This window comes from Leucopleurus acutus, assembly GCF_964270905.1.
Source record: "Leucopleurus acutus genome assembly, chromosome: 2".
In the NCBI taxonomy this organism is placed as follows: Eukaryota; Metazoa; Chordata; class Mammalia; order Artiodactyla; family Delphinidae; genus Leucopleurus; species Leucopleurus acutus.
In genome coordinates, this window is record NC_139143.1 from 159,257,166 (window position 1) to 159,275,039 (window position 17,874).

The 17,874-nt window shown below is 35.6% G+C and overlaps 1 protein-coding gene across 6 annotated transcripts in view; it reads left to right on the forward strand.

Moving 5' to 3' along the window:
- FOXJ3 (forkhead box J3) overlaps positions 1 to 17,874 on the forward strand; it is a 131,841-nt gene that overhangs the window by 64,688 nt on the left and 49,279 nt on the right. For all 6 annotated transcript variants that reach the window (XM_082834387.1, XM_082834386.1, XM_082834390.1 and 3 more), the window contains one exon: positions 10,531 to 10,614. In XM_082834387.1, coding sequence (XP_082690513.1) covers positions 10,531 to 10,614 — 84 coding nt within the window. The remainder of the gene's footprint in view (positions 1 to 10,530; positions 10,615 to 17,874) is intronic.

Here is a 17,874-nt window from a genome sequence, read left to right on the forward strand (position 1 = left end):
AATTATTTGCAAAGTGACTTAACTATAAACAAGAAGTGTCTGTTGGACACAGGTGGTAAATAAATGCTGATGACTAGTTTTCCTGATGTACACTTAGGGCTGATTGTCATGATTACTCTATGAAAGAGATATGAGGAAAGTGGATCAAAGATTTTGTAACTTGTCCGAGGTTATCGAACCAGATCTGGGATTTGAATCCAGGTCTGTGGGTTAATAGATGTTCTCTTCAGGATATCACATGACCTTTTAAGTATTGTATAGGCATACATCATTTTATTGTGCTTTGCAGATACTGCATTTTCAATAAATTGAAGGTTTGTGGCAACCCTGTGTTAAGCAAGTCTGTTGGGCACCATTTTTCCAACAGCATTTGCTCACTTCACGTCTCTGTGTCACATTTCGATAATTCTTGCAATATTTTAAGCTTTTTCATTATTGTTATAATTGTGATGGTGATTTGTGATCAGCGATCTTTGATGTTACTCTTGTTTGGGGTACCATGAACCATGCCCACATAAGACTGCAAATTTAATTGATAAATGTTGTTTGTATCCTGACTGTTACACTTACTGGACTTTCCTGCATTTCTCTCTCCCTCTCCTTGGGCCTCCCTATTCCCTGAGACACACCAATATTGAAGTTAGGCCAGCTGATAACCCTACAGTGGCCCCCAAGTATTCAAGTGAAAGGAAGAGTTGCACATCTCTCACTTTACATCAGAAGCTGAAAATGATTAAGCTTAGTGAAGAAGGCATGTCGAAAGCTGAGATAGACCAAAAGCTAGGCCTCTTGTGCTGAACATTTAGCCAAGTTGTGAATGCAAAGGAAAAGTTCTTGAAGGAAGTTAAAAGTCCTACTCCACTGAACATACAAATGATAAGAAAGCGAAATTACTGATATGGAGAAAGTTTTAGTGGTATGGATAGAAGATCAAACCAGCTACAACATTCCCCTAAGCCAAAGCATAATCCAGAGCAAGGCCCTAACTCTCTACAGTTATATGAAGGCAGAATGTGGTGAGGAAGCTGCAGAAGAAAAGTTTGAAGCTAGCAGAGATTGGTTCGTGAGGTTTAAGGAACAAAGCTGTCTCTATAACATCAAAGTGCAAGGTGAAGCAGCAAGTGCTGATGCAGAAGCTGCAGCAAGTTATGTAGAAGTTCTGGCTAAGATAATTCATTATGATGGTGACAGTAAACAATAGATTTTCAGTGTAGACAAAACAGCCTTCTATTGGAAGAAGGTGCTGTCTAGGACTGCCATAGCTAAAGAGAAGTACTGCCTGGCTGCAAAGCTTCAAAGGACAGGCTGACTCTCTTGTTAGGAGCTAATGTAACTGGTGGATTTAAGTTGAAGCCAGTGCTCATTTACCATTCTGACCACCAAGGTACATCTGCTAACAACATAGTTTACTGAATATGTTAAGCCTACTGTTGAGACTTACTGCTCAGAAAAAAAGATTCCTTTCAAACTATTACTGCTCATTGAAATTGTACCTGGTCACCCAAGAGCTCTGGTGGAGATGTACAATGAGATTAATGTTGTTTTCATGCCTGCTGATAACACAACATCATTGTGCAGCCCATGGATCAACAAACAATTTTGACTTTTAAACCTTACTATTTAAGAAATATATTTCATAAAGCTATAGCTGCCATAGTGATTCCTCTGATGGATCTGGGCAAAGGAAATTAAAAGTGTTCTGGAAAGGATTCAGCATTCCATATGCTTTTAGGAACACTCATGAATTCACTGGAAGAGGTCAAACATCAACATTAACAGGAGTTTGGAAGAAGTTGATTCCAACCCTCATGGATGGCTTTGAGGGGTTCTAGACTTCAGTGGAGGAGGTAACTGCAGATGTGGAGTGGGAACATCAAGAGAACTAGAATTAAAAGTGGAGCCTGAAGATGGGACTGAACTGCTGCAAACTCTTGACAGAACTTTAATGGTTGAGGAGTAGCTTCTTAGGGATGAGCAAAGAAAATGGTTTCTTGAGATGGAATCTACTCCTGGTGAAGGTGAAGATTGTTGAAACAACAGCAAAGGATTTAGAATATTACATAAACTTAGTTGAGAAAACAGCAACAGGGTTTGAGAGGATTGATTCCACTATTGAAAGAAATTCTGTGGGTAAAATCCTATCAAACAGCATTGCATGCTACAGAGAAATTGTTCATGAAAGGAAGAATCAGTTGATGGGGCAAACTTCATTATTGTCTTATTTTATTAAATTGCCACAGCTACCAGCAACTACTACCCTGATTAGTCAGCAGCCATCAACATTGGGGCAGGACCCTCCACCAGCAAAAAGATTATGACTAGTTGATGGCTCAGATGATGGTTAGTATTTTTTAGCAATGAAGTATTTTTAAATTAAGGTACATACATTGTTTTTTTTAGACATAATGATATTGCACACTTAATAGACTATAGTGTAAACATAACTTTTATATGAACTGGGAAACTAAAAAATTCATGACTTGCTTTATTGTGATATTCATTTTATTGCAGTGGTCTGCAGCCGAACCTGTGGTATCTCTGAGGTATGCCTGTAGTACTTTTGTTGGAATTCAGCATTGTATATTACTTAGAGAAACCTTTATGGGGAGCTTGCCTTGAAGTGAAGGAAGTGAAAGAGATTGATGTCAGTATGGCTTAGATAAGAGTTGGAGTTAGCTCCTGAATCAGGTGGAACAGGTGGCCCAGATAGTGGATTTAGCAGACACAAATTTCAAAACAGCCATTATAAATATGTTGAAAGAATTAAAATAAAACATATTCTAATAATGAATGAATGAATTGTAGAGCTGAAAAATGCAATAACTAAATGAATAGTTCACTGAATGGCCTTAACAGAATATTGCATACAGCAGAAGAAAAGATCAATTGATCAGGAACATCTAAGAATTATAAATGTATGTGCCCAAAAGTAGAGCTTCAAAAACACCAGACAAAAACTACAGAACTAAAAAGAGAAATCAACAAATCCACAGACTTTTAATTGTGTAGTTGATGTGGTATATTATATAAGTTTCAGGTACTCCATTTATAGTTGTTATAAAATATTGGCTATGTTCCCTGTGCTGTATAATATATCCTTGTAGCTTATTTATTTTATACATAGTAGTTCCAACCTCTTAAACCCCTACCCCTGTCTTGCTCGTCCCCACTTCCCTCTCCCCACTGGTAACCATTAGTTTGTTTTCTATATCTGTGAGTTTGTTTCTTTTTTTAATATCTACTAGTTTGTTTTATTTTTTTAGATTCCACATATAAGTGATAAAATACAGTATATGTCTTTCTCTGTTTTATTTCACTAAGCATAATAACCCTCCAAGTCTATCCATGTTGTTGCAAATGGCAAACTTTCATTCTTTTTTATGGCAGAGTAGTATTCCATTGTGTATGTATGCCACCTCTTCTTTATCCATTTCTATGTTGATGGGCACTTAGGTTACTTCCATATCTTGACCATTGTAAATAATGCTGCTATGATCATTGGGGTGCATGTATCTTTTGAATTAATGTTTCCTTTTTTTTTTTTTTTTTTGGTGGTACGCAGGCCTCTCACTGCTGTGGCCTCTCCTGTTGTGGAGCACAGGCTCCGGATGCACAGGCTTAGTGGCCATGGCTCACAGGCCCAGCCGCTCCACGGGATGTTGGATCTTCCTGGACCAGGGCACGAACCTGTGTCCCCTGTATCGGCAGGTGGACTCTCAACCACTGTGCCACCAGGGAAGCCCTATGTTTTCATTTTTTTTAATACATATATACCCAGGAGTGGAATTGCTGGATCACATGGTAGTTCTACTTTTAGCTTTTTTGGGGAACCTCCATACTGTTTTCCACAGTGGCTGCACCAATTTACAATCCCACCAACAGTGTACAGGAGTTTCCTTTTTTCCACATTCTCTCCAGCATTTGTTATTTGTGGTCTTTCTGATGATAGCCATTCTGACAGGTGTGAAGTGATACCTTGTGGTTTTGATTTGCATTTCCCTGATGATTAGTGAAGTTGAGCATCTTTTCATGTGCCTATTGGACATCTGTATGTCTTTGGAAAAATATTCAGGTCTTCTGCCCATTTTTTTATCAGGGTTTTTTTTTTTTTTTGATGTTGAGTTGTATGAGCTGTTAAGTTGATATTAATCCCTTCTAAATGATGAAATTTTACAGATGCATGTTTTCTGACTAGCAGAATTAAATTAGGAATAAAAAACAAAAAGATGCTTAGAAAATCTCAAAAGTTTAGAAATTTATATAGTTTTAAAGTACCTCTGGGTCAAAGAAGAAATCATAAGGGTTATTAGAAAATATTTTGAGCTGAGTGATGAGAGCAGAAAATATCAAAATTTAAATGCTTTTAGTTGAAAAATAAGAAGGGTCCAAAATCAATTACTTAAGCATGTATGTTAAGAAGTTAGAAAAATAAGAGCCAGGTGAGTCCAAAGTAAGTAGAAAAAAGGAAATAATAAAGGGAAATCAATAAAACAGAAAATGAACAAAAAAGCAATGAAACAAGAAGCTAAAATATTTAAGGAAAAAGCAATGCCAGTCTTACAGAAACTCTTACCACCACCCCCTGTCCCCCACAAAAAAGTGGATGAAGGAACAGTTTTCAGTTTATTTCATGAGGTCATCATCACTATGATGGCAAAGAAATAATAAGAAAAGTACAGAACAATATCTTTGTGAACATAGACCCAATAATCTTTGAACATAGACCCAGTAATCTTTAACACAATATTAGCAAATTAAATTTATTGATATATGAAAAGGAGAATACATCATGACCAGGAGGGATTTGTCCCAGCAGTGCAGTGCAGGTTAAAATTTAAAAACCTATTGATTTAACTCACCATGTGAGTAGAAGAAAACTGAAAAATCATGTTATCTCAAGTGTAGAAAAGTTTGACAAAATTTGACACTCATTCAGCACACTAGGAATAAAAAGGAATTTCCTTTATTTGATTAAAGGCATCTATAAAAAACCGAGTTTATATCATATTTAATGGTGAGACACTGAATGCTTTTCCTCTGAGGTTGAGAACAAACAAGAATGCTTGCATTCACTGTTATTCAACCTTCTGTTAGAGGTCCAAGCCAATGGAATAAGGCAAGAAAAAAATAGAAGACATCCAGTTTGAAAAAGAATAAGTAAAATTTTCTTTGTTTGCAAACAACTTTATTGCATATGTTGAAAATCCTAAGGAGTCTATGGAATAGCCACTAGAAGTAATAAGTGAGTTTAGCAAAGTCGCAAGACACAAGGTCAGTATAATTTTTTTATGCTACCAACTAATGGTTGGAAAATAAAGCAATTTCATTTACAATAGCATCCAAAATAATGAAATACTTTAGTGATATGTTTTAACAAAATATATGCAGACATGTTTACTGAAAACTGTAAAACATTACCAAGAGAAATAAAACAAGACCTAAGTAAATGGAGAGATATAGCATGTTTGTGGAAAAGAGGACATATTGTTAGATGTCAGTCTTCCCCAAATTGATTTATAGAGTTTAAAAGTCCTAGCAGACTTCTTTTTCTTTCTTTCTTTTTCTTTTTTTTTTTTTTTAGAAATTGACAAGCTGTTTCTCATAGTCATGTGGAAATGCGAAGGACCTAGACCAGGCAAAACAATTTTGAAAAAAACCAAGGTTGTAGGACTTACAGTGCTTGATTTCAAGACTTTCTATATAGCTACAATAATCAAGACAAAATGGTATTAGCACAAGGGTAGACATGTAGATCAATGGAACAGACTAGAGTTCAGAAGTAGACTCACATATATATTCATCTGATTTTTGATAGAGATGCCAGTGTAATTCAATGGGGAAAGGACATAAGTCTTTTCAAGAAATAGTGTATACCTTGGTGAAAGAAAAATTTGTATTGATCCTTACCTCACACTTACACAGAAACTTAACTATGTATCTATCTCTGACAAAGGACTTGATATTTAAAAAGTATAAAAAAAACCTTGTAACACAAAAAACAAAAAATCTTATAAACCAAATAAAACATGCAGCAAAATTTATGAATAACTGCTTCACAAAGGATAATACATGGATGCCAGTAAGCACTTGCAAAGATGCGTATCAACATTATTATGGAAATGCACACAAAATTCACTGAGGTACAACTATACATCCACTAGGATGGCTGTAATTGAAAAGGCTTAAAATACCAAGTATTGGCAAAGACATGGAGCAACTCGATTCTTACATTGCTAATAGTAGTAGAAAATAGTGTGACGGTTTGAGTTTATTTATATGAAATTTTATAAAATGCAAAACTATAATAATAGGAAGCAGATGAGTAGTTGTATGGGATGGACATGTAGGGGCAAAGGAAGAGGGGTTGCTTGTTGAGTCACACAAAGGAGCTTTTTAGGGTGATGGAAATGTTCATTATCTTGATTTTGGTGTTAGTTGCGTGCATGTATACATTTGTCAAAACACCTTTAACTGTATGCTTAAAATGGGTGCACTTTATTTTTTAAAAAATATACTTAAGTAAAGTTGACTTGAAAAAATAAAACCAGAAAACAGAAAACTCTTGTTTCTTACTTGCTCCACATAAGCCTAGAGGAGTAGGCCCTACTCTGGGAAGGAATGTGTGTTTGTTGATTGGCTGTATTTAAGCAGTTCAGTTTCTGCGAGAAATATTGTTTAATATGGAAGAGAAAAGGTAGCTGCTTTTTAAAGGTAGCTGAAAGGGATTTTTTGTGTGTGTGGTAAAATATATATAACATAAAATTTACCATTGTAATCATTTTTTTTTCTGATTAACTTTTTTTTTCCCCACATCTTTATTGGAGTATAATTGCTTTATTTATAATGTTGTGTTAGTTTCTGCTGTACAACAAAGTGAATCAGCTGTATGTATACATATATCCCCATATCCCCTCCCTCTTGAGCCTCCCTCCCACCCTCCCTATCCCATCCTCTAAGTCATCACAAAGCATTGAGTTCATCTCCCTGTTGTAGTCATTGTTGTTAAGTGTATAGTTCAGTGGCATTAAGTCCGTTAATACTGTTGTGCAACCATCACCACCATCCATCTCCAGAAGTTGTTCATCTTCCCAAACTGAAACTCTGTACCCATTAAACAATAGTTCCCCATCCTCCCTCCCCCCAGCTCCTGGCAACCACCATTCTACTTTCTGTCTTTATAATTTTGACTGTCTAAGGTACCTCATGTAAGTAGAATTACAAAGTATTTTCCTTTTTGTGACTGACTTGTTTAACTCAGCATGTCTTCAGGGTTTACTCATGTTATAGCATACATGTGTCAGAATTTCCTTCCTTTTAAAGAGTGAATAATATTCCATTGTATGTGTGTACCATATTTTATTTATATGTTCATCCATCAATTGACACTTGGGTTGCTTTCACGTTTCAGCTATTGTGAATAACTTGCTATGAACATGAGAGTACAAATATCTATTCAAGTCCCTGCTTTTGATTCTTGGGTATATACCTTAAAGTGAAATTGATAGATCATACGGTAATTTTATGTTTAAGTTTTTGAGCAACTGCCATACCATTTTCCACAGTAGCTGTACCACTTTATATTCCCACTAGCTATGCACAAAGGTTCCAGTTTCTCCACATCCCTGCCAGCACTTGTTATTTTCTGTTTTATTGATGATAGATATCCTAATGGATATCAAATGTTACCTTGCAGTTTTGATTTGTGAAGGGAAGTTTTAAGTCATTTAATCCAAACGGGTGAGTTCACAGGTGAAACTCAGATAATAGGTTAGCAAGAGCCACTAGGTGGAAGATTTTACAATTTCTTTTGTGAATCATTTCAATTGCTTTTGCATTTGAGCATTCAGGGGTTTTTTTTGTTTTTTTTTTTAAGTATAGTTGATTTACAGTGTTATGTTAGTTTCCGGTGTACAACAGAGTGATTCGGTTATACATATGTGTTCTTTTCCATTATGGTTTATTACAGGATATTGAATATAGTTCCCTAGTGTTATATGATAGGACCTTGTTGTTTATCTATTTTATATATAATAGTTTGCATCTGCTAGTCCCAAACTCCTAGTCCAATCCTCCCCTGCCCTACTTCCCCCTTGGCAACCACAAATCTGTTCTCTATATGAGTCTGTTTCTGTTTTGTAGTTAAGTTCATTTGTGTCACATTTTAGATTCCACGTAACAGTGATATCATATGGTATTTGTCTTTCTGACTTAACTTAGTCTGATAATCTCTAGGTCTATCCATGTAGCTGCAAATGGCATTATTTCATTCTTTTTTATGGCTGAGTAATATTCCATTGTATATATATAACACATCTTCTTTATCCATTCATCTGTCAGTGGACATTTAGGTTCTCTGTCTTGGCTATTGTGAATAGTGCTGCTATTAACATAGGGGTGCATGTATCTTTTCGAAATACAGTTTTGTTCAGATATATGGGCATTCAGGGTTTTGTAAGTACATAATGGATGGGTTAGGCTTATGAACGATTTTTTTCTCTTTTGTTGATCTATTTGTGATAAGCTACAGCCAATTATATTTTGTGTGGAAGGACAGATACATATTTGTTTTTGTAGTTTTATTAAAATGTTTAATAAATCAGTGAAATGTTTGGACAGTGAGTGGTTTCCCAGATTAATACAAATATACACAACCGTGCAAAGCAAACTAAACACTGAAATTTATCATTTCCATAAACAGTGGTTTTTAAACTGTTGTCCAGTGAGTTTGGGTATTTTTCTTCCTGCTTCAGTTTCAACTTCAGCAACAACTGAGTGTAGCACATTTTCCTGCTTTGTTTATTTTGCAGCATGCTAGCCTGAACCATACTCATAACCATACTCATACTCATAATTAGTGCTTAACATTTTACGTGGTTCTTGGCAAGTTTACATCAGGTCCGGTAGGCTCATTAGCTGAAATGCAGAAAAGATAACATGGAAGAATGCCCCAGTATGGCTGTGTGTGAAGTGAGTGCTGAGTTCATATACTGCCTAGATTAGGACCTGGGGAGGCCTGGCATTATACCCTGTACTCTGACATTCTTGGCACAATTTGTTCAACATCTTCCCCCACCCCCACCCCACCCCCGCCATTTTAACACATGTTTATTGAGTACTTGCTCTGTGTCTGAGTCTATCGTGCACTGTGGATATAGGAATGAGTTTCTACACTTAAGGAACTTGTAGCCTAGAAGGGATACAGACCTGTAAATAAAATTGTAATGTTAAGCCTGACTTATTTTCTGTTGCTTTGTTTCATAGTTCTTAGAGCAATACTTCTTTATTTCTGAGAGCCCCCTTTTTTTCCTGAAGACCATATTGTCAGTTTTATAATGGAAGTCTATATAGAAATATAGAATTCTGATTACAGAATTATGTTTTATGTTATGTTCTTGAATGTACATTTTGTAATGTTAAGTGCAGAATGTACATAAATGTATAAATGGTATAGAGATCTTGCAGAGGGAGAGAGAGATGAATTCTTGAGTATTGTGGGAGGATCAGAGAAGGATTCCTTTAGATAACATCTGAGCTAAGTTTTGGAGGTAGAATATGAGTTTGTCAGTGGTAAGGTGGATATTATAGGCAAGGAGATAAGTATGTAGGACAGGCACAGATGCATGAAAGAACATGATATATTTAAGGAGATATAAGGAGATAATTCATGTTGGGTACAAAGTGTGAAAATTGATAGATGAAAGCTGTATTTCCCCTTGTTGTCAAATATTGCCTGAAAAAGCAGCTTAGGAAGATTAATGAAATGATAGAGGGAAAGAACATGATTCTGGTCCTGACTCTCAAATCCTTGGTTGAACAGACCACTTTTATTTTTCTGAGCTTTGGTCTCATTTGTATATGTGCAAACTATATGATCTATGCTTTTCAAGTTATTTTTCAAGGGAGTCACAATTTCTGAGTGCCTGGAACACAGTAGGTCCTCAGTATGTATTTTCGAAAGAGTGGTCTGAGAATTTGTATCAAAACGTAAGAGAAGATAGTTAAAATTAACTGTGATAGAATAAGCAATAAAAGATTTATGTACAGACCATTGCACTTATTGTTTTAAAACGTGGTCAAGAAAGTTGTTTTTATAAATTGTTTCACTTACCTGTTTAGTTTTGTGAGGTCCCAGGGTGCAGAAACTACATATAAAACAAAATTCTGTTAGACTTGAATGTCATATGCTGTTGTAATTATCTTATATGTTCAATTAAGAATTAATATATATATGTTTTAAATGTGTTCGGTTGATCATTTCCGTTTTTAATTTGGCTGTGGCAGATTTCTTGGACTTGGCTTCTTCAGATTGTGATTTTTTCCTCTCTTTAATAACATAGTTATAAATGGACTTTTTTTTCTTGTATAAACTTTACTTTTCTCCATTCAAAACTAGTATTTCTTCTCATGCTACTTTTCCATTGTTGTAACTGCAGAATGTTTGCTTTTGAAGCAGAGGATTGTGAAAGTCCATTTTAATGTTACAGAGTTCCTGTAAAATACTGTTAATATAATTTATTTCTTTACCTTTAGGGGTCCTATTGGGCAATAGACACCAATCCGAAGGAAGATGCGCTGCCTACTCGGCCAAAGAAGAGAGCACGATCTGTAGAACGGGTAAAAGCTCTTTATCACATATATAGTTTGATGGGGTTATTATGTCAGAAATATAGATCTTAAAAGTTCATTTCCAGTAATACAGTAAGTATAACTGTAATGAAGGTAATATTTTATTTGGATAGCATTTTCTAATTTTTCAAAGCACTTTCAGACTTATTATTTGATCTCAACAACTCTTGAGTGAGGTGGGCAGTTTAGGAATTAAGTAAAAGGGGTTTTGTTTGTTTGTTTGTTTTGTAATTAGGGCACAGCTGTTGTTTAACTGAGGGAGAATCCAGGTCTCTTGAGTTTTAATTGGTACTCTTTACTCTGTGTCTACACCACTGAGGATTGGTTTTATATAACAAAACCGTTCCCTTTCACTGAAGATAATCGTTCTGATTATATTGAATTTTCCTGATTATCCTCAAAATGTTTTTTCCTGCTTCCAACCATGTAATAATTATTTTGTACACAGAGTCTCTAAGGACTTCAAGCTGAGTTTAAGTTGGGATTGGGTGAGCCATGAGGTATAGCAGCAACGGGATTTAGTCAGGCAGATTTATGGTGCCAGCAGAGGGAATTCAGTACTCCAGTTACTAAGCTCTGCAGAATTAGAAGTGAACTCTTAGGTCAGAACACTTTTTGGTTTTATACAAACCAAAATTTAAAAAGATAAAGTTTAGTATTGGTGGCATAGTCTTCTGGTAATAGAGTTTTAAGGCTGAGATACGTATGTAAAAATTTGAGAGGGAATGAATCTCACTTATTGCCTTCCATCTTTTGCTTTTTAAAACATATTGAGCACATGGACTTTAATTGTGTGAGAAAGTGGAGTATAAAATGTTTAGCATCTATTGCCAGATTTTAAAAGGAAGAGGAGAATCCACATTGTTTAACCCAGAGCATTAGCAAGGATGTATATCTTGAAGGGCTGAGGAATTGTGGTCTTCTCTACCATTTGCTCTCTTCTTCTGAAGTTCCTGGAACTTGAATTATTTTTGGAAAATTGAATTCTTAGTTGGGTTGACAACTGGGCATTCCTTTTGGATATTAAGCCTGACTTTTTTTCTGTTGCTTTGTTTCATAGTTCTTAGAGCAATACTTCTTTATTTCTGAGAGCCCCCTTTTTTTCCTGAAGACCATATTGTCAGTTTTATAATGGAAGTCTATATAGAAATATAGAATTCTGATTACAGAATTATGTTTTATGTATGTTCTTGAATGTACATTTTGGACATATATTTTCTGTATTTATTTCCTGCTGTTTATCTTTTTATCTTTTAAGTTTAAAGCATGTAAAATCTTCAACAATTCGCCTTTGTAGTATAGTTCCATAATATATCCAGTACCAGAGCCTTTCAGTTAGTATATTGATATTTATTTTGGCCTGGGCTATGTGTTGGTTGCTACTGTAGGAGAGAAACCTATAGAAAGAGAACAGCTGTAATCAGAGTATGTCTAAACAGGGAGACAGATATTGTTTAACAAACACTCTGAAAGATACTCTTCTTAAAAAACATAATTTTGTGTCCTGATAAACTGATATGTCTATTTTTTTTAGAGGCTTTGGTGGGGGTAGTATTTTTATTAGGACAGAGTTTGTATTTAAGTAACCATTGGGTTATCTAAGGAAATGCCTAAGACGGTCAAATAGTGAGTACGATTTTTAAACATTTAAAGTTTTGTCAAAAACGAAACATGACCCGTAACTTGAAACTTCAAAGGATTTTAGAATGCAGATGGTAAATATGTTGACATCCCTAAAATTTCCTTATTAAATTTTTGAAATGTTACTTCTTTGTCCATCTGTAAATATCAGAGTTATATGTGAAACATCAAAGTATTTCACACATTTTTGAAGAGAGAAGAGCTTTTCATGTAAAGAGAAGCAATTTTTAAAAATGCAAGTAACAGTATCTTTACGTCTTAAATGAAAATTAAAGCCTGATTGTTATCTCCAGTCTAGTATTCTTAATGCAGTTGTCTGGACTGCCTTCCTGTTCCCTCCATTTACATGAACACAAACCCTTGTTCTCTCTTGGCCTTGTGGTAATCCTTTCTTTTTCTTAATCCTTGAATAATGTAAGTGCCTTTCATTTTCCTTTTTCTAATTTCTTTCATCCTGTTACCATGTTTTCTTTATTTATCATAAAGTAGACCTGAAGACCTAAAAAGAATTATTGATAAAGTTTAGCATGGTGAAGATGAGTGGGCTCCTTGACTAGGAGTCCTGTGTTTTTCTTCTGGCTTTACAATTTACTTCTTCTGTGACTTCTGGCAAGTTGTTAGATTTTTTGAGCTTCAGTATTCTCAGCTATTTTAAAGGAAAAGATAAAAATCTTAAGAGCTGCTGTGGACTGAATGTTTGTGTTTCCCCCAAATTCTTATGTTGAAACCCTCATCCCAGTGTGATGGTATTTGGAGGTGAGGCCTTTGGTAGGTAATTGGATCAGGAATATGAAGCTCTCATAAAATGGGATCAGTGCCCTTATAAGAATAGCCAGAGAGCTGGCTAGCTGTTTTCTAGCATGTGAGAATAGCAATGAAGATACCTGCAAGAAGGCTCTTACCAGAACCTGACCGTGCTGGCACCATGATCTTGGACTTCCAGCCTCCAGAACTGTGAAAAACAAATTTCTGTTGTTAATAAGCCACCCAGTTTATGGTATTCTGTTACAGCAACCCGAACTAAGATAACAGCATAATAATAATAATGATAATTGAGTTTATGTGCTAGATTTTTTCTTAAAGAATTTTATGTATATTAACTCATGTAATTTTTATAGTAACTTCAAATGATGAAACCGATAGGCACGGATGTTGTTATCCAAGGGTACAAAGGACAATAAGTACCAAGGCCAGGATTATGAACTCAGGTAGTCTGCCTTCAGAGTCTATGCTGTTTACAACTGCGTTATACTGCCACTAGTATTTGCTGTGCTGAAGATCACAAGACTGAATTAGATGTCTTTTTATATATGCATATCTTATTGTGAGATAATGGGCCTTTATTTATTTTTGGATTTGAATACTAATTTTTTTCTTCAATGTTATTTAAATTTTTTTAAAATTGAAGTATAGTTGATATGTACTATTATATTAGTTTCTTGATATGCACTATTATATTAGTTTCAGGTGTATGACATAATGATTTAGTATTTTCATAGATTATACTCCATATAAAGTTATTACAAAGTAATGGCTGTATTCCCCTGTGCTGTACAATATATCCTCGTTGCTTATTTACTTTATACATAGTAGTTTCTATCTCTTAATCCTATACCCCTATCTTGCCCCTCCCCACTTCCCTTCCCTCACTGGTAACCACTAGCTTTTTCTCTGTATCTGTGAGTCTACTTCTGTTTTGTTGTGTACATTCATTTTATTCTTTAGATTCAACATGTAAGTGATGACATAGAATATTTGACCTTTTTCACTAAGCATAATACCCTATGGGTTCATTCACATTGTTGCAAATGGCAGAATTTCATCATTATTATTATTTTTTATAAATTTATTTATTTTTAAAATTTATTTATTTTGGCTGCGTTGGGTCTTTGTTGCTGCGTGCGGGCTTTGTCTAGTTGCAGCGAGTGGGGGCTACTCTTAGTGGCAGTGCGCAGGCTTCTCATTGCAGTGGCTTCTCTTTGTTGTGGAGCACTGGCTCTAGGCACACAGGCTTCAGTAGTTTGGCATGCGGGCTCAGTAGTTGTGGCTTGCGGGCTCTAGAGCACAGGCTCAGTAGTTGTGGCGCATGGGCTTAGTTGCTCTGCAGCATGTGTGATCTTCCCGGACCAGGGCTCAAACCCGTGTCCCCTGCATTGGCAGGCGGATTCTTAACCACTGCACCACCACAGAAGTCCCTCATTCTTTTTTTTTTTTTTTTTTTTTTTTTTTTTGCGGTACGCGGGCCTTTCACTGTTGTGGCCTCTCCCGTTGCGGAGCACAGGCTCCGGACGCGCAGGCTCAGCGGCCATGGTTCACGGGCCCAGCCGCTCTGCGGCATGTGGGATCTTCCCGGACCGGGGCACAAACCTGTGTCCCCTGCATCGGCAGGCGGACTCTCAACCACTGCGCCACCAGGGAAGCCCCCTTATTCTTTTTTATGGCTGAGTAATATTCCATTATACATAATACCTGTATGCATATATATATGTATATATGTAAAATGGAGTATTTTATATATATATCTCCCACTTCTTTATCCATTCATCTATTGAGGGACAATTAGTTTGCTTCCATATCTTGACTATTGTAAATAATGCTGCTATGAACATTGGGGTGCGTATATCTTTTCAAATTGGTGTTTTTGTTTTCTTCAGATATATACCCAGGAGTGGAATTGCTGGATCATATGGTAGTTCTCTGTTTTAGTTTTTTGAGGAACTCCGTACTGTTTTCTATAGTGACTGCACCAATTTACAATCTCACCAGCAGCATTCTAGGGTTCCTTTTTTTCCCACATCCTTGCCAACATTTATTTGTAGACTTTCTGATGATAGTTATTTTGACAGGTGTGCAGTGATATCTCATTGTGGTTTTGATTTGTATTTCTCTGATTAGTGATGTTGAGCATTTTTTCATGTGCTTGTTGGCCATCTGTATATCTTTGGAAAAGTGTCTATTCAGGTCTTCTGCCCATTTTTTAATTGGGTTGTTTGTTTTTTTGATGTTGAGTTGTATGAGCTTGTTTATATATTTTGGGTATTAACCCCTTATCGGTCATATCATTTACAACTTTTTTCTCCCATATAGTAGGTGGTCTTTTCGTTTTGTTGATGGATCCTGTTTATTTTTTTAATTTTTGGCCTTAGGAGACAGATCCAAAATAATATTGCTATGATTTATCTCAAAGAATGTTTTGCCTGTGGTCTTTTCTAGGAGTTTTATGGTTTTTGATTTTATATTTAGGTCTTTAATCCATTTTGAGTTTATTTTTGCATATGATGTGAGGAAATGTTCTAATTTCATACTTTTTACATGTAGCTGTCCATTTTCCCAGCATCATTTATTGAAGAGACTCTTTTCTCTATTGTATATTCTTGTCTCCTTTGTTATAGATTAATTGACCATAAGTGTATGGATTTATTTCTGGGCTCTCTGTTCTGCTCCATTGATCTATGTGTCTGTTTTTGTCTCAGTACCATGCTGTTCTGATTACTCTAGCTTTGTAGTATAGTTTGAAGCCAGAGAGTGTGATTCTTGAGCTTTGTTCTTTTTTCTCAAGATTGCTTTGGCAATTCAAGATCTTTTGTGGTTCCATATAAATTTTAGGATTAGTTGTTCTACTTCTAAGAAAAATGTCATGGGTATTTGATAAGAATTGCATTAAGTCTGTAGCTTGCTTTGTAGTGTGACCATTTTACCAATATTAGTTCTTCCAATCCAGGAACACAGCATATCTTTCCATTTCTTTGTATCATCTTCAAACCTTCATCAATGTTTTACAGTTTTCAGAGTATAGGTATTTCACTTCCTTGGTTAAGTGTATTCCTAGGTGTTTTATTCTTTTTGATGCAATTTTAAATGGGGTTGTTTTCTTGCGTTCTCTTTCTGAGAGTTCATTGTTAGTGTATAGAAGAGCAATAGATTTCTGTATATTAATCTTGTATCTTACAACTGAATTCATTTATTCTAATAGTTTTTTTGCTGGAGACTTTAGGATTTTCTATGTATCGTATGATGTTATCTGCAAGTAGTGACAGTTCTACTTATTCCCTTCCAGTTTGGGTGCCTTGGTTTTTTTGTTTGCTTTTTCTTGTCTGCTTGCTGTGGCTAGGACTTCAGTACTGTGTGTAATAGAAGTGGCAAGAGTAGGCATTCTTTTCTTGTTCCTGATTTTAGAGGAAAGGCTTTCAGCTTTTCACTATTGAGTACGACGTTGGCTTTGAGTTTGTCATGCATGACCTTTTTATGCTGAGATATTTTCCCTCTATACCAGCTTTGAAGAGAGATTTTATCATGAGTGGATTTGAATTTTGTCAAATGCTTTTATGTGTGTGTGTTTATATGTTGTTGAATTCGGTTTGCTAATATTTTGTTGAGTATTTTTGCATCTATATTCATCAGAGATATTGGCCTGTAATTTTCTCTTTTTGTAGTGTCTTTGTCTGGTTTTGGTTAATGGTCCTTGATTTTAAGAGACTCCCCCACATTTAATCTTCATATATATATAATTAAGTGTCATAAAAATGACAGAGCACATTACTAAGTAATTAATCAACATGTTAGATCAAACAGTGGTAACTAAAGTGACTCGAAATATCAATAGATAATGCTGCCCTGGAAAGGCCTATAGGAAGAGGAGTGAGACTTAGAATTTGATACAGAAGTGTAAGTTTTTGGCATGGGAAATAGCAAATGATGGGGGACTTCCCTGGGTCCAGTGGTTAAGACTCAGCGCTTCCACTGCAGGGGGGCACAGTTCATTGCTGGTCAGGGAACTAAGATCCCACACTGTTACATAGAATGGTTTTGTTGTTTTAAGTGATCCCCCACTGTGTGCCTTCCTTCTCTGAGGCTGAGTCTGAATGAGGGAGGGTTCAGTTAAAGGTATAAGTGAGCAGAGGAAGGAATGCAGTCTACATACTTATTCTTAGAATGAAAAAAAACATTTATTTCAATTGGGCAAGCATACTGAGTGTACATTAGGTGGGAGGCACTACATGTTGCCTCCAGGAGATATGTAGAAATAGAATTTCTTTTTAAAGCAGGAGAAATGCTACACAGTTAGAGTTGTAGACCAGAAAGTGTTTCATAAGGGGTTATTTTGATCAGAGATTTAGTTCTCTGTTTTTTACAGTACCATTGAGAGATAGTTTATGTACAATTAATTGAATGTTTAAAGTTTACAGTTTGAGGATTTTTGACATGTGAAGTTAGTAGATGACACTGAACATTTCTGTCATACCCAAAAGTTTCCTCATGCCCCTTTGTAACATGTGCCTCCCTCCATTCTTATCCCCAGGCAACCTGATCTGGGGAGAATTGACATCTTAACAATATTATTTCAAGCCATGGAAGTGTTGTATCTTTCTATTAATTATGTCTTTAATTTCTCTCAGGAATGTTTTTTAGTTTTCAGTGTAGAGGACTTGGATGTTTCCAGTTAGATTTAATCCTGAATATTTTGGATTTGGATGCTATATATTTTAAAATCCAGTTGCTTGCTGCTAGTAATAAAAATGTATTTAATTTTTGTATATTAACCTTGTATACTACAATCTTGTTAGTTCTAGTATTTTTTAAAGTTGCCTTGGGATTTTCTATATAAAC